Source organism: Marmota marmota, unplaced genomic scaffold (genome assembly GCF_001458135.2).
Source record: "Marmota marmota marmota unplaced genomic scaffold, marMar, whole genome shotgun sequence".
NCBI lineage: Eukaryota > Metazoa > Chordata > Mammalia > Rodentia > Sciuridae > Marmota > Marmota marmota.
Window position 1 is genome coordinate 8,435,503 of NW_026000242.1, and position 25,581 is coordinate 8,461,083.

The 25,581-nt window shown below is 34.8% G+C and overlaps 1 protein-coding gene across 10 annotated transcripts in view; it reads left to right on the top strand.

Annotated features, from left to right (window-relative positions):
* Cadm1 (cell adhesion molecule 1) overlaps positions 1-25,581 on the top strand; it is a 326,958-nt gene that overhangs the window by 93,404 nt on the left and 207,973 nt on the right. Inside the window, exon 1 of one of the 10 annotated variants that reach the window (XM_048795863.1) lies at positions 11,009-11,048. The exons of the other annotated variants lie outside the window; for them this stretch is intronic. Within the exon in view, the coding sequence (XP_048651820.1) occupies positions 11,024-11,048 (25 nt within the window). The 5' untranslated portion in view covers positions 11,009-11,023. Of the gene's footprint in view, positions 1-11,008; positions 11,049-25,581 lie in introns of those variants that run through there. 10 annotated transcript variants of the gene reach the window in all.

The window sequence follows — 25,581 nt, forward strand, 5'->3', positions numbered from 1 at the left end:
TTAATTGAGTGGGGATTAGTTTTATAAATGGTTGATGTGTTGTTTTTATGTTATGATGACTTTTATATTCTTACTAACAATGGGGACTTAAATGATGAATATTAAAATAGCTAGGATTCCTTGAATAAAAATATTGCATAATTAAATGTCATAAAAAGATGTCTTTTATAGAGTGGAAGTGTTGGGTGTTTCCTTTTTCTATCTCCCTTACCTACATTCACAAAGAAAAAAGTCCATTAGGTTAAACACAAAAAATAAGCAAATGGTTCTAGAAGAGGGCTTCATTTTAACACAGCATTTAAATTACTTAAGATTTAACAACTACATGCATGTGTGTGTGTGTGTGTGTGTGTGTGTTTAAGTACTGACTCTTTCGTAAGGAATTAATTATCCTGAGTATGATATTATGAATCTCATGGTAGATACCAGTTTGGGATTAATTTTGCTCTAATGGTTAATAGCCAAATTGGATCCAGACTCCTACGATCCCTTTTTTACCTCTCCTGTTTACTGACTATGTGATCCTGTTCAAGTTAGCTCATCTCTGTGTGCTTCCATTTACAGTATCTTATTCATAGAGTCATTTTGAGAATTGAATGACTCAGTACAGTGCAAAGCATCTGAAAAATGGCTGCCACGTAGTAAGTGCTGGGTGAATCTTAGGAGTTACTGTCTTTTGATCATTATTTAAGATTATTCTGAATATTACAAGTGTTTTTGTAGAAGAAAATTGCTATTGCAAAAAATTCCAAAAGATAGGATGAGAATTTTCTTTTTTGTTGTTGCTATCACCAAAGTAATAATCTCAAAATATTTTTTCAAAAAATAAGTTTTCAATGATATATAAAGCTAATGATGCTTTTGAACAAATATTTTTAGATCTTCTAAACTTTAAAGTGTACTAATTGTTGCTTATGTACTTGTTCTCTCCCCTCCCATGTCTCTCTATTACCAGCCTCCACTTCCCTTGAGTAATAAGGTGTTTCTTTAGATTTTTACCAAAAAACCTTAAAGTGACTAATTTAATGGCTGAATGAAGTGGGAGTTTTAAATTTCTTTCCTCATGTGTAAATACAGTGGAAGTTCAGTGAGAATTTATCTTTTAGTTGATTGCTTCAGGTTTTAGGAGTGATGGTGACAGATGAATGGTAATTGAGGTGTGAATAAAATTTTGGAAAAGATAAATGATATCATTTCTTGTGGAAAATATTGCATTTTTCCATTGTGCTGCATGACTGTTTATTAGCTGTTTTTAGTGGGGAAGGGCTCCTGATGCTTGCCACTCACCTCTGGTTTTAAATCGGCTTAGGGTATGGTCACAGTAAATGATGTCGTTGAAGAGGGAGCCACACTGGATTGACAACCAGGATGCATTTGTAACTCCAGCGAGGTAGTCAGCATGTGAGTGGCGCAGCCCTCCTGTGAATCATTTCCTCTCAGGGAAAGAGAGAAGTACAGTCTTGTTGCTAAAATTTGTCTTATACTAAATCCTTTCCTTTAGAATCTGCTGGAAGGCTGCATTGTTCTTCCTCGTATAGACATGCAATTGTGAATCATTTTTAAAAAGCAGATTCAGTATAATTTTTTGTAAATACTCAAGCTTGCTTCATAAAGCTGTTTATAAAAGCAAGTACAATATTCATTTTTTTAATTGCTTAAGTCTGCTTCATAAAGCTGTTTATAGGCTTTCTCACATCAACTTAATTTAGTTTTGATCCAAAAAAATGAAGGGGGGGCATATATCGCTAGGAATGAGCTAGAGTATTTCCAAGCTTTATGTTAAAATCTTGAAGCCTGTTATTAAGAGTTTTATGCTTTTCTTTTTTTTCCCCCTAGTCTGGTAAAGAGGTGCCTTGTAAAAGATAATTAGAATAAAGGGACCTTAATTTCAGTCTTAATTTATTTAAGTTCAAAACCTTTGCTGTGTCCTATTTGGAGAAATGAAACTTTAGCAACATAGGAAGTTCTAGTTTGCCTATGATGACATATGAAATTATAGGCAGCAAATTACTTTGGTCAAAAAGAATTTCACTTTTTCTTTTGTAGTGTATTGAACCCAGGGATGCTTTACCACTGAGCTATGGTCTAGTCCTTTTTTTTTTTTTTTGAGAGAGAGGATCTTGCTAAGTTGCTGAGGCTGGCCTAGGATTAGTGATCCTCCTGCCTTAGCCTCCCCAGTCTGGAATTGCAGGTGTGTGCCACTGCACCTAGTGCTTTTTCTTAATCATTTTATTTTAAGGGGGAAATTAAGTCACAAAACTATATGGGGTCATCAATGAGTGGGGCTTCTTTTTCTGTTTAGATGCTACACAGCCAGTTTTACTATGACTGTCCGAATTATTAGTAGGTTTCAGTTTTTATTAAGTTTAAGAAATTTCCTTTCCTATTATCCCACAACTAAATATAGCAATGAAATTTTATCTGAAGTCAGGAGCATTATCCAAATCTGATTTGATGTGTGTAGGACACTGCACATTCATTGAGTAGTACAGATTGTGTTAAATGGGCCTGAAATAATGTTCAGGAAAGAGAATCACTTTCTATTCTTCTTGACACAAACAGTTTGTCACAGATATGCATCCCTGTCCCTATCTTGTTAGTGTAGTCGTTATATTTTTCATTACAAGTTTTATGCAAATACTCTAGTTTTCCTTGATTAGGTTTACATGAATACGTTGCAATTATAGAGTAGGTGTTATTAATATATGCAATTAAACATGTAATTAATATGTGTAATTACATAGTGAGAGAGAGGTAGGCCAGAACTGGGCTCTATGCTGATTTATTGTATAGGTGCTGCATGTACAAAGACAGTCAAGATTTTATGCTTAACATTTACTCCCACTGTAAATCTGCAGTGGTTTGTCGTCAGGGTATATGCTTTTTCATTTGAGTTCAGGAGAATTATTTTTATGGTTGTGGGAGCAACTGGATTATGATTGCCTTTTACTGTAGCTATATCAAATATTCCACCCACAGAATTCATACAAAAAAATACGTAGAGTGGTATTATGGTCCTGAGTGTGTGAACAACACTCTGCTAGATAGTAGCCACACCCTGGGAAGCACATTTTGTGTTTATGTGTTTATATACTTAATATTTTCACTTCCCTGTTGAACTCATCCGCTAAGTAACCTTCTTCTCTCCCATCTCACACATGTTTGGTTATTTTTCCCACTTAACTACAAATCCTCCTTTTGAAACACCTAAAAGCATCTTTTTACTTGCTTTGCTCCCACCAATAGCCACCATATTATTGTCCATGTTATCGTCATTGCACATTTTTTTCAAACTCTATAAACAGGCCTGACATACCTCTGCTTTCTTTTCAGCACCTATTCTTCTACTCTTTCCCCTGTCCTCCATTAGACCTCTTGACTGTAAGTGTGTTTCTTTTTCTTAAAAAGGAATTCTGGACTTAAATTATGGAAAGAAAAGAAGAGCAAGGATATAGCATTATAAAGCACTAAATGGGAATAGAAGTGAGGTAGATGATTGAAGTCTGGACATAAGGGAAGCAACAAGGGTAGGCCAGGTTGATTTTGAGATTTACCCCTTTCCCCAAATAATTATCCTGGATGCTGACATTAACAGAGAGAACATAAGAAGCCTAATTGATCAGCTCTTAACATGACAACAGAAGGCAGACTTAGGCACAGTATCATTCATGGGCAAAGCAGTCCAGGTCATAGGTGATTTGAGTCTGCTTGAAACATTGTGCAGCATGTCGTTTGGGGTGTTTTAGTTCGGATGTTGGGGATGGCCCAAGGGCCCAATAACTACCAGCGTATAATTTTGATTTGAGTGCTTAAGTAGAGATGCTTTCCTCAAAAAACATGAGCAGTAAAGGTTGACTGGGATTCGTGTGCAGCATGTTTCCAAGGGGGACCTGGGAACAGATGTGTTGTCTGTTCTGAATGCATTGGGATCCATCCATGTTTTGCTTACAGACCCCCTTCTGTCTGGTGCACTCTGCCCTCTAAAAGCTTCCTGAATTGCTTTGTAAACAAGGCAGCTACTACAGCTGCAACTGTTGGATTTGGACTTTTGCCAGCTTGAAATTTATCCCTGCCCTAATGCTATATATCTGGGAACAGAAAAAGTGGGGATTTTTTTTTTTTTTTTAAAGCATATGGAAGCATTTGTGGAGGAAGATTGTTTTGAGGGTAAAGGAGCTCAGATTCCCTAAAACCTCATGTATTCTACATGGATTATTTTGACTTTTTATTCTTTGCCATCAGGTCAGATTTCAGCACCTTTCTTGTACTTTTCTTCGGTTACTGAGTGGGGCTACTGCTTCATTAAAAACCCATAATTCCAATGCCCTTTATCGTGGTGGGCCCCTTGGGTTCAGGAGGCTAGATTCGGGTCCTTGAGTGAATGAGGAAGATTGTTTTCCAAGATTTCTGTCTTTGGTATGCCAATATTTAACAGTGAAACAAGGTGGTGGGGGGTGGAGAAAGAACAAAACAAACCCCTAAACAAAAAAGGGATGAAGTGGGGAATGTGATTTCTTAAGAAATCTTGTTTGCGGATTAGTCCTACCTGGCAGTTGCTTCAGGGACTGAATGTTGCATGGATTTCCTGTTTCCTTTGTATATAATATAGAGAGATGATGCAATGTCTTCTTCCAGTGCCAAATGCCAGTGTTCTTTCAAAAATTGAAGTTGAAATTTGCTTTATTATATTCTTGGCTTGTTGATGAGTTTTCCACTTAAGCTTCTTTATTCCTCCTTCCTTATCTAGCTTTTGAGGTCTTCTGCTCAGGTGGATTCCTTTATTCTTCTCACTAGATCAGAATTTTTAGAAAGTGCATTGTTCATCTGTCCATGTACTTATTAATAGCTGCATAGGCTTCTTTGACCTCTTTGGGCTGATTATGTATGATACCGTGTGACTAGATTTGGTATTTGCCCATCTGTATGCTTTTAGTTTTTTTCATATTACTGGATTAGAACTAAAATCTATTTCATTTTAGTAGCAACACAAAGCACTAAATCTTGAGTTTCCTGCCAATATTCTCCTTTTGGAGGAATATCAAAATGTAACTTTTCTGTTGGAATAAGTATTTTCTGGCCAGCATCTTCCCCTGCCCCTGACTTGTTTGTGATGAAATAACATTGGCTTCTTTCATCTCAGGGATTGGATTATTTAGGAGCCTTTTCACATAAGAATGATGTCTTAACTAATTTTCTTGGAGTAGAGTTGATTATGAATAAGTGCTAGAAGGAGGAGCTGTGTGGAACCTTTGGCATGTAATATGCTATCGTAAAAGAAGGATTAAATGAGATTTCCCAGGATTATGATGGAGCACATTCTTCCTATGTCATCCGATTTTAGATCAGTGACCAACAGTTGTGAACTTCCCCACAGCTTTTGGCTGCTCCTTATCTTACAGAAGTGTTGGCCTGCGTAGTGGGATAGAAATCCAGGGCTTCATTGATTTATTCCTTTTGGTTGCAGTCCCAGATCTTGAACTGTGCAGGGATTTCAACTGATCAGGGACAGCCAACTAGCTGCAGTAGAAAGAAATGAGCTATTATGCTTGGAGGGGAAAATTGTTGTTTGAGAAACTAAAATTGACACATTTTCTTTAGGCAGAGGGAAGCTAATACATTGGAGTGTTATTATTATTTTTTTCTAAGGGGGTACATCTTTCCTTTATTCCCATTCCTAATCTTCACATGTAAAATACAAGACAGTGTAGCTTCTGTTTAAGCTGTTGCCAATACCAACACTTACCACCTCTTTAAAGTTCTTTTTTTTTTTTGAAGGGCTCTGTTTGAAAATTTGCTTAGGGCTGAAACTTGTCATTCAGTTTCTGAGCCCACAGGCAAGTTATTTCCTCCTCTATACAGCAAGGGGAATACTTTTTAGAAAATTGATAATTAAGGGGTTTATTCAGCATTTCAAATTGCTTATCCTTATTCAATACACAAAAACTAAAACTCTACTTTTAGATGACAGCTCTTCATTTCAAAGCACCATTTGAAATAAAAATGTCTCTTGGTGACACGGGAGCATTTCTAAACCTTCCTAATGTAGAACATTAGAGCATTGGGTGCCTATCTAGTCATTTCAGGAACACTTGATGAAACTAATGCTCCAGCCTTTGTGTGTTGAGGTGCTGCTGGCCCCATGCCCCTTACCTGTGCTTTGGTTCTTTTTCCTTATAGTGATGATGGATTTGCATTGAACTTACCCAGAGGTTCAGCTTGAAAGACCATAAACCAAGGTTAGGGAACCATAGAACTAATTTTTTTTTTTCCCCCTTAGGAACCTAATATGTGAGAGAAATGGATTAAGGTCTTCGACCCCATTGTTACCATTATTAACCAGTAGCACTCATGGTTTTGGAAAAGTGCAGAGAATGAGTGAATGGGGTCTTTTTAGCTTCACCCAAACCTTTGTAGCACATCTAAGGCTAGAGTGTGTTGACCTTCCAGGTGGTGACTCATTACAGCTACTCATGGTGAAATTCAGCAGCAATAACACATTATATACTTTATTGTGCTATGGGGAAATGCTTCTCTGGTATATATACATGAGACTAGATTATTAAATGTTTATCATGCGTCCTCAATCGTGGGGGTATTTCATAATTATTTATCACTTTTTAACATAAATTAGAGTGATGTATAAACTGATATTTATTCTGAAAAATGCAATTTTATTTAATTATTTAATCTTCATGAAAGATTCTTCATTAAATGATCTTGATTTTGTCATTATCATGTTTTCAAAAACCAAAAATCTTTAAAACTTCTTAAATATATTCTGGGGTCTGGCACAGTCCATGCAGGATTTGATGAATTTTTTTTCTGACTAGAAATACTTAAGGTAGCCAATGAATATATGAATAATGAAGAAAAAGTATTTGGATATTTTTAAAGACACAGAAAGGAAGCTCTATTTTTAGGATATGGGATTTAAAGATAACTCCTTATGTTTACATACCAGTACAAAATCAAGGAAAAAAAATGATGAGGAAACTGGGGGAAAAAAAGCATAATACATGTGGAGAGTCATTTAATAGTAAAGACCCACATTTTATGATGTGTATTCTCTTTGAAATGATATATTTCTTATTTATAGGAAACCTAACTGAAAATAATATAGGAAATCCATAACCACACCTGGCTTTGTCACATCCTAACCCTTTACCATGTTAGCAAAGCCCCTGTTGCATTTGTCTCTTCCCTTACCTCATTCTCCACCCTCCTTCCTAGGATTAAAGTATAATCCTGAGGGCTGGGGTTGTGGCTCAGTGGTAGAGTGCTCACCTAGCACGCATGAAACACTGGGTTTGATCCTTAGCACCACATAAAAATGAAATAAATATATTGTGTGTCTACTTACAACTAAGAAATAAGTATTTTTTTTTAAAGTATAATCCTGAGTTTAGTGTTGATGAATTGTATCTGTTTTAGTCATTTTCTTACAAACATGTGTCTGTAGACAGGCTGTAGTCTTTTGGCATGCTTTAAACAAAATATTAACAATGGCATAAATACTGTAGCGCTGGGCGGGGGATGTTGCTCAGAGGTGCTGTGTGTACTTAGCATGCACAAGGCTTTGTGTTCAATCCCCAGCATTGCAAAAATAAGTAAATACATACATAAATAAAAGTAAGCATAAATAAAGCCTTAATACTGTGTTGCCATATTCTTGAAATTTGCTCTTTACTTCCATTTTATTAGTGAGATTTATTCCTTTTGATGCATGTAGCTTCGGTCTTTAAACTTTTCACTGCTTTATACTTTTCCATTTTGTGGCTATACCATTATTATTTATTGAGCATTGATAGATTTCTAGATCACTTCCAGTTTTTTACTACATCCTCATGAGCATTCTGGTATGTGTCTTCTGTGTATTTTCTGCTTTTGAATGTGTGCAGGAATTTCTCTGGAGGAACACCTGGAAGTGGAGTTGCTCTGGGTACCCTTGGCCTTCCTGGATGAAGCTCTCCCATGTAATTGTGCTCACGGCTGCTATCTCAGGCCCTCTGTGAGATTCCCATCACATCATATTTTCTCCAACACTAGTATTGCCAGATAGTAAACTTTTTTGTCAGTTTGATGATAGTGAAAACTATCCCCTTGTTTTAATCTGCATTTCCGTGACTCCTGAGGCAGAGTTTCATTGCACATTTATTGGCCATTTGGGTTTTCTCTTCTGTCAGTTGCCTGTTCTGATCCTTTGTCTGCTTTTCAATTGGATTGTTTTGTCTTTTCTTTTGATATGTAGAAACTCTTTATGTTCTGAATACTAATCCTTTGTTACTTATATATATATTTCCAGTCTATGGCACATCTCTTTACTTTGTTTATGCTATCTTTTGTTGAACAGAAGTTTTTAATTTTGATGTAGGAAAACTCAATTTTTTCCTTTAAGGTTTGTGTTTTTCCTGCCTCCTTTAAAAAAACCTTTCTTACCTCCAAGGTCACAAAGATGTTCTCCTTCTCCCTCTTTCTTCTTAAAGTTTCAGAGTTTTATATTTTATTTTTTTAATGTATCAGGAATTTTGATGTATGGCATGTACCGAGGATCTAATTTTTGAAGAGTCCATCTTTTTCTCCAGTGAATTTATCTTCGCAGTGATTTATAAATCTACCTCTACATCTTTGCTAAAATATTCTAAGTTCCATTTTTTAGGACTTTGTACCTTTCTGCCTTCTCCACAGCAATGTATAAAGGTGCCTCACCCACACACACAGAGTATGCTGTCAAATGTTTTGTGAATCTGATCAATAAAAAAAAGAGGAATGTATTTTTTTTTTATGAATAAAGTTGACCACATGTCCATATATTCTGGGTCATTTTTAATTACTCTTCTGTATAATTCATTTCTGCTCACACCTCTTGCCTATTTTTTTTTTTTCCTATGAGGGTGTTAGTATTTTTCTTTTAAGATTTTTTTTTTTTTGGATAACATGTTACACATGTTATCCCCTTGCCTAATAAGTTAAAATTTTTTTTCAAGTATGTCATTACCATTTTTTTAACCTAGGTAAAGATATTTATTATTTCTTTATCTCTAGAAGTGCCTTTTCTTTTTCTACTCAATTTATTGTGGATTTCACCCGTTTTCTTTCAGTATTTATATAGATTTGTTTTTTGTGGGGGAGTGGGTAAGTTTCTTTTAAAACACTTTTATATTTTTAGAGAAGTTTTCAATTCACAGGAAAATTAGGAGCAAAGCACAGAAATTTCCCTGTCTACCTACATGTACAGCTTCCCCCTTTATTAACATCCCCTACCACAGTTGTATATTTATTAAAACTCTACATTGAAACATCCTTATTACTCAGTGTCCATAGTTTACATTAGGATTCACTCTGGGTGTTATACATTCTCTGGGTTTGGACAAATATATAGTTAAACATATCCGTCATTATAATGCGATACCAAGTATTTTCATGGCCCTTAAAGTCCTCTGTTTTCTGCCATTTCATCCGACCCTTCTTCCAACCCTTGGCCATCACGATCTTTTTTCTATCTCCATAGTTTTGAGTTTTGCAGAATATCATATAGTTGGAATTATGCAACAGGTAGCCTTTTCACATTGTCTTGTTTCATAGTAATATGCATTTAATGTTCCTTCATGTCTTTTCATGACTTGATAGCTCATTTGTTTGTAGAATAAAACTGTTATAAACATCTGTGTGCGGGTTTCTGTATGGACATGGTTTTCAGCTCCTTTGGGTAAATACCAAAGAGCGTAATTGCTTGATTATATGGACAAAGTACGTCTAGTCCGTCTAGTTTTGTAAGAGACAGTCATAGTGGATGAACCATTGTGTGTTCCCACTAGCAAAGATTGAGACCTCCTGCTGCTTCACATTATCACCAGAATTTGGTTCTGAATTTTGGCTATTCTTATAGGTGTATAGTGGCATTTATTGTTTTTAAATTTGCATTTCCTTGGTGACATGGTGCTGAGTATCCTTTCATATGCTTATTATGTATCTACTAGGTACATTTGGAATATATTCTAGTACAGAATGTGAGATATATATGCAATTTAATTTTTCCAGTAGCTACCCGGTCTTCCAAATGTCTCTTCCCCTACTGATTTGAGATATTACCTTATCATATACCAAATGTCTTTGTTCTCTTGGGTCAGTTTCTGAGCTTTTTGGTTTGCTTCATTGCTATTTATGTAAATTTATGGAACAAAACCACACTATTTTACTTGTAGAAGGTTTACAATATGTTTTAATACCTAGTAGGGTTTGCCTGATCCCACCCCAACCTACAACATAGACACTACATATCACTTATCTTTTTTTTAGATTTTCCTGGACATTCTTTGCTTGGTTTTTCTTTGATTTATTTAAATTTTGAATTTTAAAACCAACAGATATAGTTAATATCCAAATACTTGGCGTTTCTTTCTTTCTTTTTTTTTTTTTGCAGACTTTATTTGCCATCTACCATTGGCTAATTTTTTTTGTTTATTGTCATTTGTGCTTTAAAAGAATGTGCATTTTCCACTTGGAAAGTGCAGAATTTTATATATCTATTACAGACATTTTTAAGGAATAATTTAAAGTTTATCTGGGATTCTGAAGTAAATTGGAAGTATGTTAAAGATTCAGAGATCCCCCAGAGTCTGGTCGCCTATCAAACATTCACTGTGTAGGTTAGTGGGTAGACTGCAGGTCTGTGAACCCCTGAGACTAAATGAAAGAGGTTCTGTGTAGAACTTTCTGGAGAGAGGATTCATCAGTCTTTTAAAGATGTTCTGTCATCTCAAAAAGATAAAGATAACTTAATCTGGTGTAAGTTAAGTTCAGGGGATATAAAAAAAAAATAGCTCTTCCTATGCTGTTATGCTCAGGATATGCTGATTATCAAATCAAAAGTATATTTTAATGTTTTGATAGAGTGAGTTTCCACGAGGTAATTTCTTACTATTTTTTGCAATAACTGGTGTTTTTTGTTCTCATCTTTCTTTTAGGTAAGTGAATCTTGTGCTTGGATTCGTCAACTTCAGAATGGGTGGATGTTTAAAGCTCCATGCCTCACCTCTGCTGCTGTGTTAGTAAGTCATAGTCCTCATGAGTGGCAACAGGTTTGGCTTGACAAAAGATAATAGATAATTTCCCATCAAGCCTTTGCCTCTTTCACTTGTTATAAATGTTTTATTAAGAACTCTTTTACATGTTTTATCTCTGAGAGTACACAGAAGAATAAAGACAGAATTTTTACTTTCAAGAAAACTGGATTTTAGTAAGGATATAGCAGAAGGAGCTTGGGTTTTAAAGCTGTGTTATGTTTGAACTCCACTCTTCCATTACTAATTGTGCAATAAGTCAGTTGGATATCTTTTTCTTTCTCAATGTCTTCATTTATTAAGGAGGTATAATGATAACCTATTTCATCAGATTGCCGGGAAGATTAAATCAGAGAATATTTGTGCATATCACAGTGTTTTAGCAGTCATATTTTAAAAATTTCTTTCTAGCTTCAGTTCTTTATCTAAACACTTAGAAAGAAACAGCAAGTTCTAGAATGTGAGAAAATAGAGATCAGCTCTTCTCCTATGTCTTTGGATGAGATACAGGGACTCTTGGGGACCAGGCATGAAAGGATTTTGCAAAGGAATCTCTAGTGGGTCTAAAGAAGGAAATTTCCAAAGCAGCAAACATGTCCTCAAACTTCTAGTCACATTAGAAAAACCTACTTCAGTGTGGCTTAGGTATTGTTTCACAAGTGTCCTTAGTTGAGTCCCTGTGAATATGTTAAAACATTATGGGAAAATATCCCTTTGTTTAATCTAAAATGGAATTTAAACACATGAGTAAAGAATGTAAGCTGAGATCGTTTGATCTCATGTGATTCTTTAAATAATTGTCACATTGTTGTACTCAAAGTTATCTAGCTATCTGCCCTAGTAAACATATGAGTAATATTCTCTGAGAAGGGGAAGTATATACAATCTGATTTTGAAAGTGGAAGAGAACTGTGCCTGAGTGGGAAAAACATATATCAGAAAAAAGCTGTGGAAAATGCAGTCATGGGCACTTTAGTTTGTATGGCTCAAATACCTCTTGCCCAACGGCAAGAAATGTCCCTCTCTAAGGAGAGGCTGGGGCCAAGGGAGACTACAGTTCATTGCACATTCAGAGATTAAAATATCTCCAAATTAGTTCCAGTGAATCATTTTAAATTATTTTAAAAGCCCTTTATATTTTAATCAGAGCCTATTCACGACCAGTTAATTTGGATGGCACATTCTAAAATTACTTTCCTCCAATGATGTGTTGTGCCATTGCCATGGATTGCAGAAACTCCATGGAAGAGGGGATTTGGAAAGTATGAAAGCACCAAGGAGCTATTGATCTTAGTCAGGTGTTTATTATTTAAGAGAAGATTAAGGTTTTGTTTTTGCCACCTGATTTAGATGGGATAAAGTGTAATGCTACTTGTGTAGAGACAGTGATTGATTCTATAGAACTCCTGAAGTCTAGAAATGTGCCTGTTTCCCCAAATATTCAGGGAAGATGAGATGCTGTGGCGTTTCTCAAGTATTTGCTTTTATATTTGAATGTAATCTTTGGTTTAGGGAAGTATCACATTAGCAGTCTACTGAAATCTCAAAATCTTTATCCACCATTTCTAAGTTTCCTACAGTTAGTAAAGTTTCAGTAATTAGTAACAATATGGAGTACTTGTTGAGTCATTCATATAAACAGCACAGAGTACAATGCTCCTTCTTGTCCTTTTAAAAGAAAAATCTGTAGAGATGGATCACATGTTGTCCAAGTTAGTCTTTTATGTTTTGTTGTTCCCACTTCAAAAATGATGAAACTGAAACTCTTAAGAAAAAAGACCTGCCTGAGGTTATATATCCATAACCTTTAATGGTAGAACTGTAGGCCAAGGCTTTACTGAGATCAGCCTTAACAGCTCCTCTTGGATGGGGCAGGAACCTCAAGCTTAGCAGTGGCACTCCACATCTCCATATGCAGACTTTCCACAGTAGTGGAGGGCAGCAGCCTCTCCCTCAAAGCTGTTGCTTTTGTGCTTGACTAAAGTAAAGGAGCCAGCAATGTTCAGTATTTCCATGCTTTCCCCCCAATATGTTGGCTGAAGATACCAGAATCCATCCTGGGCTGTTATGTATTACCCGTTAGTTACCAGTCTTCTGCAAGGGGAAGAATTAAAATAGGAAAAGAAAGCGATGGACAGGACGAGTTTTTAAATTATAGCTCTGAGTAGCAACTGCTAGTCAAGAATTTTTTGGCAGTTTGTTAGAATCTCATTTTAAAGCAATAACACACTCAGAGTTGTATTCAAACACTGAGATAAATGCATCAACCTAAATTCATGGTTTTGTTTTTTTCCATGTAGCTGCTAATTATTGAACATAACGAGGCTTATTCATAATTTCTTTTCTCCTGCTTGATAGCCGTAATCCTGTATTTGTGCTGCTGTCATTCCCATGGTAACAGACTAATGTCTGCAGCATAAGATTATTAAATACAGAACAGTACATTAAAATAATGCTAAGGTTCTGACTTACAGAGAGACTTTCACACTGGGGCAAACTTCAAAAAAGAGAACACTTATACAAAAAGCAATTTACTTGGCCAGTAATGTTTAGTATTCCCATAGCTATTATGGAAGAGATTTGTTTGAATTATAGCCTCTTTCTTCCCAGCCCATCATCTCCTTTGGCTTTGCAGCCAAGTCTTAATCTGGTGTTTATGATGTCAGCCTGTTGCCATGGGAGTTATTCTGTCACAGATGTATTGTGACTTCACTGTAGGATAGAGGCAGAAGAAAATTTAGGATGAAAGAGAACAACTCTAAAGTTAATCTCCCGCATATCCGTTGTGCAGAGAAGTATTCCCTTCACCTTTACGTGCTTTAAAAAAAAAAAAAAGTTAAGTGATGCTTTGTCGAAGGTTGGCCCATCATAAATGTTGTAGAAATGACTAAAATGCCAAAAGCCAGCACTAAGGAAAAAATGTTATGTAGCCTAACCTTAGGTCTTTGAAGAGTGGTCAAGATTTATGTTTTTAATCCTATGCTACAGTAATGAAGCACAACCATGTTGTAGCACATAAATTGATAACCCCATTTTTTTTTCTGCTTTGCTTCTAAGGGAATTTCTTATATCTTAAAACCTAACATGATTGTATGCACAAGGACATACAAAAGGGCCTTTTGCCCTTTGTTGTACGACTAGTAGGAACTACATCTTTACTATTCACTGACATATGTAGAAACTCTGCCAAACTGAGAGGTGTTTTTGAAGCCAAATTTTGTAGTGCTCATAAGCACGTTCACATTATATGGTTCCTCAGGGACCCCTTCATCATTTGGTATCTGGGACATCCTCCCATTTGGATGGAATAAAAATAATCTAGACTCTTTCCTAGGGATAAAAGATTTCCACAGATTTAAGCTGAGCACACCGTGGTGGTGCTCTGTGCACAATGAACCCTTTGAATGTCATGAACCATAGAATGCATATTCCTGAATTTTTTTTTTTTTTAAAGCTTGGGGTATAGAAAGAACTTGAAGGGGAAGAAAATGCTGTATAATGAGTAAAATTTGGGGACTGTGTTTAAATAATATGTACAGTTAGCTACAATGAGTCTCTTTCTCTCAAATTGAAATTACATTGTGAGGATTTTTTTCTCTCTCCCTCCTTCCCTATCTTTGAACTTAATAGGGGATTTTAATGTCCTTTTCCTTATTAGAAGAAACATTAAGGCAGGCCAGGGTAAACAAGTTCACATTCTTTAAACATCTAATTGCTGCTGGTTTGTCATTAGAAAGCTGTGGTATTCACCTTGGAATCTGCATAGCCTCCTTTTGAGTTTGTATGAGAATGTTTTTCCTTCTGTCTGCTCACCCAAATCCACATCCTTCTTAAAGAAATGATGCTTAGAAACATGTCAGCATAATCTGCCATGAACTTTTATAATGATTTTTTGTTGAGCCAGCTTTAAGAAACAGTACAAGTATGTGTGTAAATTATTTTTTTTTTAAAAAAAGCAGATGTAGATTAATATATTGGATTAGTGATTCTTTTTTTCTTTCTTTCTCCTACCCTCTTATTTTAATTCTCTGGGCTGACATCTTTGGGAAATCTTGAAGGAAGTTGGAAGAATTTGATTTCTATGCTTTATGTCAGTGGCTTCCAAACCTGGGGAGCATTAAAAATCTTAATGCTTGGTTTCACCCCGCCAAAGATTCTGATCTGATTGTTGGGGGTTTTGACTGTGGCCTTGGAATTTTTTAAAAGGTCTCCAGATGATTGTAACATATGATTAATTTGATAAACCAGTGCTTTCTATGTAGTAATGACTGAAAATTGAAATATCAAGGGCGAATCTAAATATCACAGATCTGTTTGATTTTTTATAAACCTGCTGTGACCTCCTTACTTTCTGCCTCCTCTCTCTAGTACTCTCACACCATTAAGATAATCAAACCCACTAATTTTTCCCTTTCTTCTGAAATGAACAATGGATGAGGATTAGTAATCTCCGGTGTTTTCTTTTGACTTTTGACTTTTGTCTTTTTGAAAAATTACTTCAAAATTTTAGAAGACTTTGAAATTTAAAAAAAAAAAAAATCACACAGCTAGTGGGTAAAAGGATAGAGTTAAGTTTTAGAGAAATTGAACTTTAGTTTTTGACATTGCGTTCCACATCATGCATCGTCTCTATAGTGCTCAGCCTGCATGCAAATTGTTTTCCTTAAGCTTTTTATAAATGATGAGATGACATTAAAAGAATAGTTTAATCATGTTTTCGTTTTTCAATAAGTAACGCTAGAGGAGATGAGGAAAAGTAGATTTCTTCATCTCATAAAACAAAGTACCTTTGCAATAAAGTTCTGACTAAAACTTAACTCGGCATTTTTTCATTTATCTTGGTTATTGCTTTTCACATGTCTCGTGGTTCTTGTAAACATGATTTTCCCTCTGGAGCTAGATACAAAGCAAAGGTTATAAAGGAAAGTGTTGGTATCCAAGCATCTTGCTTCTGATGTTTAGCCTTAAGAAATATATTTGAGCTTAAAAGAAAAGTAATAGGTTTGCTTTGAATTTTCTTACCTTCCCCTCACATTCTTTTACTTCATCTATGGATAGCTTTAAAAACTTGATTTAGATAGAGATCTGATGTAATTTCATGAAACAGTACTGTCAGATGATTGCAAAGGATGCTCATATTTCTGTTGACACAGTCTTGCAGATCTCCAAAGAGCAGGTGCAGATATTAAGTCTATAGATCTGAGTATGTAGGCAAAACCAACTTATTTTTTTAATATTTGAATTTGTTCAGAATATTCTAAATGATTATTTTCCCTGTATAGAAAAGGACTATACCTCCAAGCTTGAGTAATTTATTTTCTGAGTATCCATAAAGGTGTTCTTTTTGTTGTTGTTATTTTAATAAATTCAATCTTTTCCTAGTGGATGATTTATAACTGTGGTCAGTGACTCAAATTTGACTGATTTACTGAAAAGTTTATTTATTATCAATAATTTTAGTTTACATTCAAGGTGAAGATAGTGTTAATGCTATAAATGCTTTCTATTCCTGCCCGCCCCGGCCGCCCTTATACTAGTTTGGTTCCTCTTCCACTGTTCTGTGGCTTAGGAACTAAAACTAATAAGATTAGTTTTGTGAATAGATTCCCTGCTAAATTTATATTGATTTTTTAAAAAATTTTTATTATTGGTTATTGAATTTTAAAAGAAAAACTTAATACGATTTTTGGATGGAAAGGATCCTGTAAGGATATTCAGAGCTATATTTTTTTCCCCCTTTGTTTTTAAGAGGGGAATTAGGGCATTTTCTTCAAAATGTTCTGTTCCCACCCCCCCCCCCCCCCCNNNCCCCACCCCCCCTTAAATATAGCTAACTTTTGCTTCTTTTTTCCTAAGACTTTATTTATCTATTGCTAATAATGACAACCCTTGAAAGTGCGTTTTATCCCAGTTCTTGAAACCTTCTCTTCATTTTTTTTGTTCATAAAAATAGAGCGTCTTTATTTCAATTAAAAGTATCGTTCAGAGAATAAAATTAACCTATGATCCTATTCACTTAAATATGTACTCTGGATATTAAAACTTTCTACTTTCTATGCATATTGCCACACATGGTTCAGATTAGATATCTCTGGCTTTTATTTATTTAACATTGTATTATTTACAATCTTTCATCTTGGTAAAGATGCTTCAAGCATACATCCAAAAACTATATAATAATCGATTTTCTGATGTACCATAATTATACTATTATAAATAATGCTTTGATGAACATCTCTGTTTTTGATCTTTATCTATATTTTAAAGTATTTCTTTGGAATAAGGTATTTCACAATTGAAATACCTGGGTCAGAGATAAGGATATATATATATATCTGTATATATCTATATCTATATCTATATATATCTATATATCTATCTATCTATCTATCTATATATATATATATATATCTATATATCTATATATATATCTATATATATATCTATATATATATAGATATATATATAGATATATAGATAGATATATAGATATATATATATATATATATTTTAATTCTTACTTCCAAATTACGCACTAGAATGCTTGTTTTAATTTCACTCCCAGTGACTGGGAGTAACCATTTTACTGCATTGTTCTTGTGTTTGGGAATCTTTGTTTTTTAAGGTCTTTGATAATTACACAGAGGAAAAATGTAATTTTGTTTTAATTTGTGTTTATTTGCTATTGGTGAAGTTATTTTCCTCCAAATGTTTATTAAGCATTTGCTCTTCTTTTCAGCAGTTGTTTAGGCCCTTTACCCATTTCTGAATCAGTATTTAAGAATGCATGCAAGTTCTTGCGCATGCGCCCATGTTTAATCAATGCAAATAGGCTCTTTAGAGTAAAGATAATAACCCTTTATCTGTCCTATTATGACTTTTTAAAAGCTCCCTGCCTAATTTTTGCTTTTTCTGCTTGAATAAGAAGAACTTTAAGAAATCACTTAGCTTAGTGAATGATTCATTCATTTAACTGACACTTATTGAGTATCTATTATGCACCAGGCACTATAGAACTTCTATGGGTGGGAGGGAGAAAAAACAAACAATTAACATAATAAGTGAGCAAATTAAATGCAAATTAAATAGTCTTTTAAGGGTGATAACTACTGTGGAAAAATAAAGCAGGACCATGGACTCTAGGGGAAGGGTAACAATTATAAGTGAATGGTTAAGATTGGCCATAATGAGAATATGATGATTGTACAAGATTTGAATATATTATTCTTATCAGTATAGAAATATTTGTTCTTACAATGATATTGTTATTGTGAACTTGCTTTTTTTTAATATATATGTCAGATTTAATTAAGTGCTGTGCATGTTCTCTTTAGTAGGATAGGCATCATGATTCACCTTGGTTCAGACCCCTCTGTTTACCTTGCTGGAGGGGTCTGGAAGCAAGTCTTTCTGTCTTAATGAGACCTTAGGATCTCTAACTTCAATCGTAGACTCCCCCTGCTGCAGCATCAGAGTGTGACTTTGTGACTTATGTATGTCAGAGTGTGTGTAGCTGTAAAAGAAGTAGTGCATATGTGAATTGAAGGTGGAGAGGTAAAATTAGAGCAAGATTTATTCATCATCTGGTGAGAAATGGTTTAATCTCTCCTGCACTAAGTCCTAGTGCTAGGTTTTGTTTCAGGGGAAAACAAGAACGGTGATAAGAGGGTGTTTTTTCTTTTTATTACTTATGTGTTCCAGTGTCTGGATTTTTTCCCATCTTCCTCCTTTCCCTCCTCCTTTTATTCTACTTCTTTTTCTTGCTTCGTTTTAGAATTTGATAATGTTGCTGGGTATTATTTATTCTCTGGCTAACCATTGCAGTTGGGTTTTGGCACTGTGTTCCAAGGCCATTCACATTTTAGAATGGAACTATGTTGTTTTGTCATTCATCACTCAAGTCTGAAAGACCATTGTAACCATTTTGCTGATAAAGAACATGAATGCACAGGGGAAGAAATAGTGGTAAACTAGACAGCCCTGAGAGTTGTGTTGCCTTGAAAGGCGACAGGGGATCATAGAGAACTTCTTTATTTTTGTTCATTCAGATTGATGAATTCTTTAAATTGTATGTCTAATTGTACTCATTTTTTATAATTTAGTGCAGACAGGTTATAAAATTCTAGACACTAATGCACATTGATTTCTTTTCATAAGTTTGGAGACAATTGTTGATTCATAAAACATGATAGGAACTTTGGGTAATTGTCAATTGTATGACTATTCTTCTATGCATTCCTATTGCTTTGCTATCGGCAGTCATTAAATGGATTCAATTTGAAATCTGAATGAGAAATTAGTATATTCTTATGAATGTGCCTCACATAAATTTTAAATGAAGTGTTTGACTTTTTCATCCAAATCAAGTTGGCAAAAGAATTTTAATTATTTCATTGGCTGAGTTTATGAGATTCAGTTGAAGTTGAAGATTAGTCAAACTGTAGTACATTAAGAAATAAATATAATTAAATGCTTACAAATGTGGATGGTTTAAACAGGAGCTGAGCTGTAATAATTGTTTAATCTAGAAACTTCCTCTTTTGTTTTGTCACACAGTTCTCTTAATACTCCTTTTAAAAAAAATAGCCTGACCTTTTGGTAATGACTGTGGGAGTCTATTAGGAAAGCAAAGGCCGTGCTGTTTCAGTTTTCTTTTCAACCTTTCAATTAACTAAACATTTGCATCTGATCATTGCCACCTACTACTTTTTAAATCAAAGGTGTTTTCTCCCGCTACTCCTCCTGTCTTTCCTCCCTCTGTTCTTCCTCTTTCTCTCCTACTTTCTTTCCCCCTTCCTCTCTCCTCTCCCATTCCTTTCTCTCTCTCTCTCTGTAATATCATAGTGAACCTTGTGTGAAGACAGGTTCTCTGGACATTTCCCAGCATAATAGGGCTTGTTCACTTCCACCTGTAGAATATCAAAGGTACTGACTGTGCTGAATTGAAGAATTCAGCTTGCTTGTATGCTCCTGAACATCTGAGCAGGAGTGGTGATGAATGTGCTGTTGAATTCACCAAGTTAGACTTTGGAGACAGAGATGCCATTTCTGCATCTTTGTAAGAACCTTTTTCTTTTCTTTCTTTTTTTTTTTTTTTGTACCACGGATTGAATGCAGTCACTTAGACATGTACTATTTTATATAGAGACAGTGTCTCGATGAGTTGCTTAGGGTTTCAGTAAGTTGCTGAGGCTTGGTTTTGAATATGTGATCCTCCTGCCTCAGCCTCCCTAGCCTCTAGGTTTGTAGGTGTGTGCCACCATGTCCAGCTAGCACTCTTCTTTTTCCCTCATGTGCCATGGGGACAGGTGGGATAGCATGGTATCAATTAATCCCATTATGGGTCAGAATAAGGAGAAAGGAAGCTCATGAATACATAGATTCACAAAATGAAATAAATAAGTTGCGCTACAGTCTGTCTCCTAGTATGACTTTTCAGTTCTCTATTTTGTTTCCCATTTTTGGGACTAACAATGGCTCAGATTAGATTTGGATAGCTGGACATCCACAGGGAGTGTCAGTTATTTACATGGCAGTTGTTCCTGAAGAATTTAAGTAAATGAAGCTTATTCCTGTTTATTTTGAGTTGTTATTTTAAGAATAAAACATTATTATTATTATTATTATTATTATTATTATTATTATTATTATTATTAATACTGGGGGTTGAACCCAGGGGTGCTTAACTACTGAGCCACAACCCAACCCTTTTAAAATATTTTATTAGAGACAAGGTCTCACTGAGTTCCTAAGTGCCTCATTAAGTTGCTGAGACTGGCATTGAATTTGCGATCCTTCTGCTTCAGCCTCCTGAGCTGCTGGGGTTATAGGTGTTTGCCACTGTGCACGCCAAAACTTAATCATAAGATTATGTATAAATATTTCATATTTAAAATGTACAGAAAATAGAAGAGAAAAAAAATCAATTCATAAACCATCTGAATCAGATACCAGTGTTGACATTGTCTTAGGTTTCTTCCTAGCCCATTTTATATGATTTTCTGCATTTTTATCTGCTTTACTAAATTGTGATCAGACTATATATATCACCTTTAATCCTGTTTTTACTTAATATTATTTCTTGTATTTCCAATAGTTATAATTTTTGTAAACACATTTAGACTGCCTAGTGTTCTTTTGAATTTACATAGCATAATTGAATTAATCATTTCCTTGGTTTTTAAAAAATGCATGTGGTATTTTTATTTATTTGGCTTTTTATAAACAATACTGTGACAGACATCTTTGTGCATAATATTTTCTCCACATTTAGGTGATATTTCCAGAAATGAGATTATGAGATGAGGAATACTGTCAATATTATTTTAAATTCACTAGGTGCGTGGGAAAATACATTATTATTTTTTGTTTGTTTGTTTTGTTTTTTTCTTTTAATTTTTATTTGAAACTGTGTTTCAGACTTACTGAAAAGTTGCAGGAATAGTACAAGAACATCCATATTCCTTTACCTCTTACTGACATTTTGATCCATTGCTTTGAAATTTGTGTGAACATAACCTCCTTCTTTTTCTCTTTTCACCTATTTTTCTCTCACTCTGCATTTTTCCACTGAACCATTTGAGAATAAATTACATACACCATGTCCCTTTACCTCCAAATACTTCAGAATGTGTTTCCAAAGAAAAACATTTTCTTACATACCTTTGCTAAAATTATTAACTTTAGGTAATTTAACATAGAATACGTTTGTCGAATCTGTGCATATTTCAGTTTGGTTACTTGATCTAACAGTGTGCTTTATAGCATCTCTGCCTCTGCCATACAAGGTCCAGTCCAAGATTACCATATTGCACCTAGTTGTGTCTCTTCAGTTCTCTTAAGTGGGAAACAATTCTCTTCAGACTTTTTTTTTTTTTTTTTGGTCTTTCATGATATTAATTAACATCAAAAAATACAAACCCTTCTTTTTATATAAAAGAATCTTATTTAGGTTTTTCTGAGATTGCCTTATGATGAAATTAACTCTATGTATTCCCAACTAGAATAATACTTAAGTGATATATCATTCTAAAGTATTATATCCAGAGGTACCCATTGTCTTTCTACCCTTCATTGGTCATACTAATTTTGGTTATGTGGTCAAGGAATCATCTGATGTTTCTTTCTTTTTTTTTTTTTTTTAGTGCGGGGGATCAAACCCAGGGCCTTGTGCATGCAAGGCAAGCACTCTACCAATTCAGCCATAGCCCAGCCTCATCATCTTGATCTTTCTACTGTGTAGTTACTGTATTTCCCCTTACAACTAATGACCAATATGTGAGGAACCACTTTAAGGCCATGCATATATCTTGTTCCTTTTTAAATCTAAGAGAACTAAGATTTGACATCCATTGATAATCCTGTCTTGAACCAGTCTTTTTTCTATAAAAAACATTTTTCCAACTATAGCAGTCCATCAACATTTATCAGTAAGTAGTCTGAATGCTTCTGTATAGAATCCATCTATACATCCATCTGTCCATCCATTCACCTTCCCAGTATGTCTGTCTGTCAGAATCTTTCTATCTATCATATTGACTCATAGACCGTTCTTTTTAGTCATTACTATTACTTTTCTAATTATTTTGATGTTCGGATTCTTCTAGATTTAATCAGAGTTACCCCCTTCAAATTGCTTCTCGTGTCCCTTTGACATGCTCCTGTCATTATTTGCTTTACAAAAAGCTCCATTAGCTTTTAAAACTCCCATTATCTTTTTTTTTTTTTTTTTTTTTTTGGTCTAAGATGTTTTAGGTTCATCTTATACCTTTTTTGCTGTAGCTTTCTAATCAGTCATTTCTCTGAGTAATTCTTGTTCTTTTTAGAGGAGAAACGCATTAGAAACTAATATTGGAGTGAGGTGTGCTACTAACAGTGGATTCACTTCTAGGCCTTTAGGGGATAAATAATATGCTCATATGCACACATGCACATATTTTAGAAATCATGAGTTTATACACGTAATTCCAAGTTCAAAACATTTCCACAGGACATTCTTATCTTCATTAAATTTTTTATTATTCTTCCATAGTGAAAACACTGGTTCCTTACACTTTTGCCCATTTTCTCAGTCCTGCAATAGAACTAAAAATAGATTCAGAATTGCTTCACCCATATTGGTGTAGAAAACAAACCTCCTAAAAAAATGTTCAGGGCATGTTTGCTGTTTTTCCTCCAGGCTTTCTTTGAATAGAGTATATATAAAATTCTGAGATCTTAACTACGTTATTCTTTTTCTCTCCTTTCCTTCATAGTGGTTATGGTATTACCTTGAAGTACATTCATGTTCATTTACTTTCTTTTGCTTTCCAGTGTAGGCCCCTCCTTGTTTATTAATTTTACTTTTTGACTGTGTAGAACACTCAGATATGTCCAAGTGCAAAATTTATACTATACAAAGATCTGGTTTGCTGTTCTATATAAAAGTGTACTGAGACATATATCCCTGCTGGCAGTTGGTAAATTGTTTAAAGGAAATGCGTCTTATTCTCTTAAAGTTTAAAAACATCACCTTACTTTAATCTTCTAAATTGCTTTTTGTTTTTAATTAAGCATACTTCCTAGGAGTTCAAGGGGAACAAAAACAACTCTTGATTCTTGCAGCCAACTTTCATTTTTTGTATAGTAGAAAATAAGAAATGTTCAGGTCACTGACAAGGCAAGTGCCAGGTACTACTTGCCGTACCCTGTCTGTGTCTGTTGGTGATTAAGTTCCCTTATTCCATGCACTGTTGCTTTTTTGTTTCCCCTTTTCTCTTCTGTCACTAGCTTACCAATGATAAATTTCATTTGTTCCTACACTTCTATTTTAACTTGGAAAACATCTTTGGTGGATATATCAAGTATGTGCATCTTTAGAGTTAAGTGCTTGATTACTTCTTCTTTTTGTCACAGTAAGGCATAAAATATATTTAATATAAAAGGCTGAAATGTACTCTAGGTCATGTGATATAACTGTTCCTCCCACTTTAGGTTGTGAAGAGATTTATAGACTTTGTTAATATTTGGAATTGGTGGACTTTGCCCATGCGATATTCTTATGTCTGTTTCTTGTTCACAATTACAGTTGGGCTTTGTGGAATGATGGGCTCACAACAGTTAATTCTGATTCAATTAATGAACTGCCAAGCAGCCTCTGCTGAACTGATGTTCCAGGATGGAACTTGATTGGTAGAATTAAAGGGTAGCAACAAACTTCGCAACTGTTCCTTTCATTCCAGCAGGGAGTTTTTTCAGAGGTAACCCATGTAATCTTAATATCTGAATGTGCCCAGTTTTGTTCCATTCTTAGATAGGAAAAACCAGTGCAGGGAAAGACAGACAGTAGCTTATATATCAAAATGCTATGAAATTAGTGTCTAGAGGGGCTCGTCAACAAGCCTTGCTTAGTTTTTGATAGTGGTCATTTGTGACTCTGGTAAACCAAAGAACTCAGAAGTGGATGGGAGTGGGAGGTGCTGCCCTTGTGCATCTGGTCAGTTGGTCTGGGCATTCTGTCTGAATGGAGGGGTTTTCTTTTAGGTCATTAAATCTTTCTGATTTAGTTAGCTACTCATTTAAAATGTACCTGAGGTGATTATTTTTTTCTCTTTAATCCTTTATAATTTCCTAGCTATAATCAATTAAAACTTGGCCAGCTTCATACTAAATAGACTTTGTATACATTCCAAGGCAAACATAAAATAAAAATCATGGTTTGGAATGCAGATATAATAGAATAATTGAGATGCTCTTTTTAAAAATATGTCCCTCAGTGGAGTCATATTAATGACATTGGCTGACTGGCATCATTTCTTTGTTGCCTGTTTCAACTACAAGATAAATTAACAGATGGAGACCTAATACAGATCTCCTCATGCATAGGAAAAGCTTTGAAACCTCTTTAGCATTTTATCCAGGAGCAGCAAATCCTGTTTCCACAATTTCATATTTTTAACTTGTCATGTTGTTGGGCCCTTTTCCCCAACCACATTTTATGTATTAGCTGTTTCTATCTTGTTATTTTGAATTTTTAATTGAAAATCTATGCTTTCTTGTTAAAAACATATTTAAGAAAATAAACATACACTGTTAAGCTAGGTAATAAAAACTAAAATGAGTATGAATGTATGTTTTCTGTGAGGGTTCTGAAAGCAATAATAGGATCTCTTTAAGCTCTACTGTATAGGGAGGTGAGTGATCCATCAAAAGCACAGTCTTGAATTTGGGTCTTCTATTTAGATTAGGAATGTTAAGAAAGATGGATGGTAAATGTCTTTTAGCTGCATTGCCCCCAAAACATGAAATGAAATCTAAAGACTCTCAAAGAAGATTTCAATTACACTAGCAAATGACTTGAACAAGGATTGGGTAAGGGGAGGTCATGGGCCAGTGGAATGCCAGTTGTGGATTTATATTGTTTCAAATGAAAACATTATTTCCATTAACCCCTTTCCACTAACACCTCCACCAGAGTTATTTTCAGATTGTACGTTTGTAGGTGTTTGTCATACTTGATAGAAATTCCTTATCGCTAGTGTGA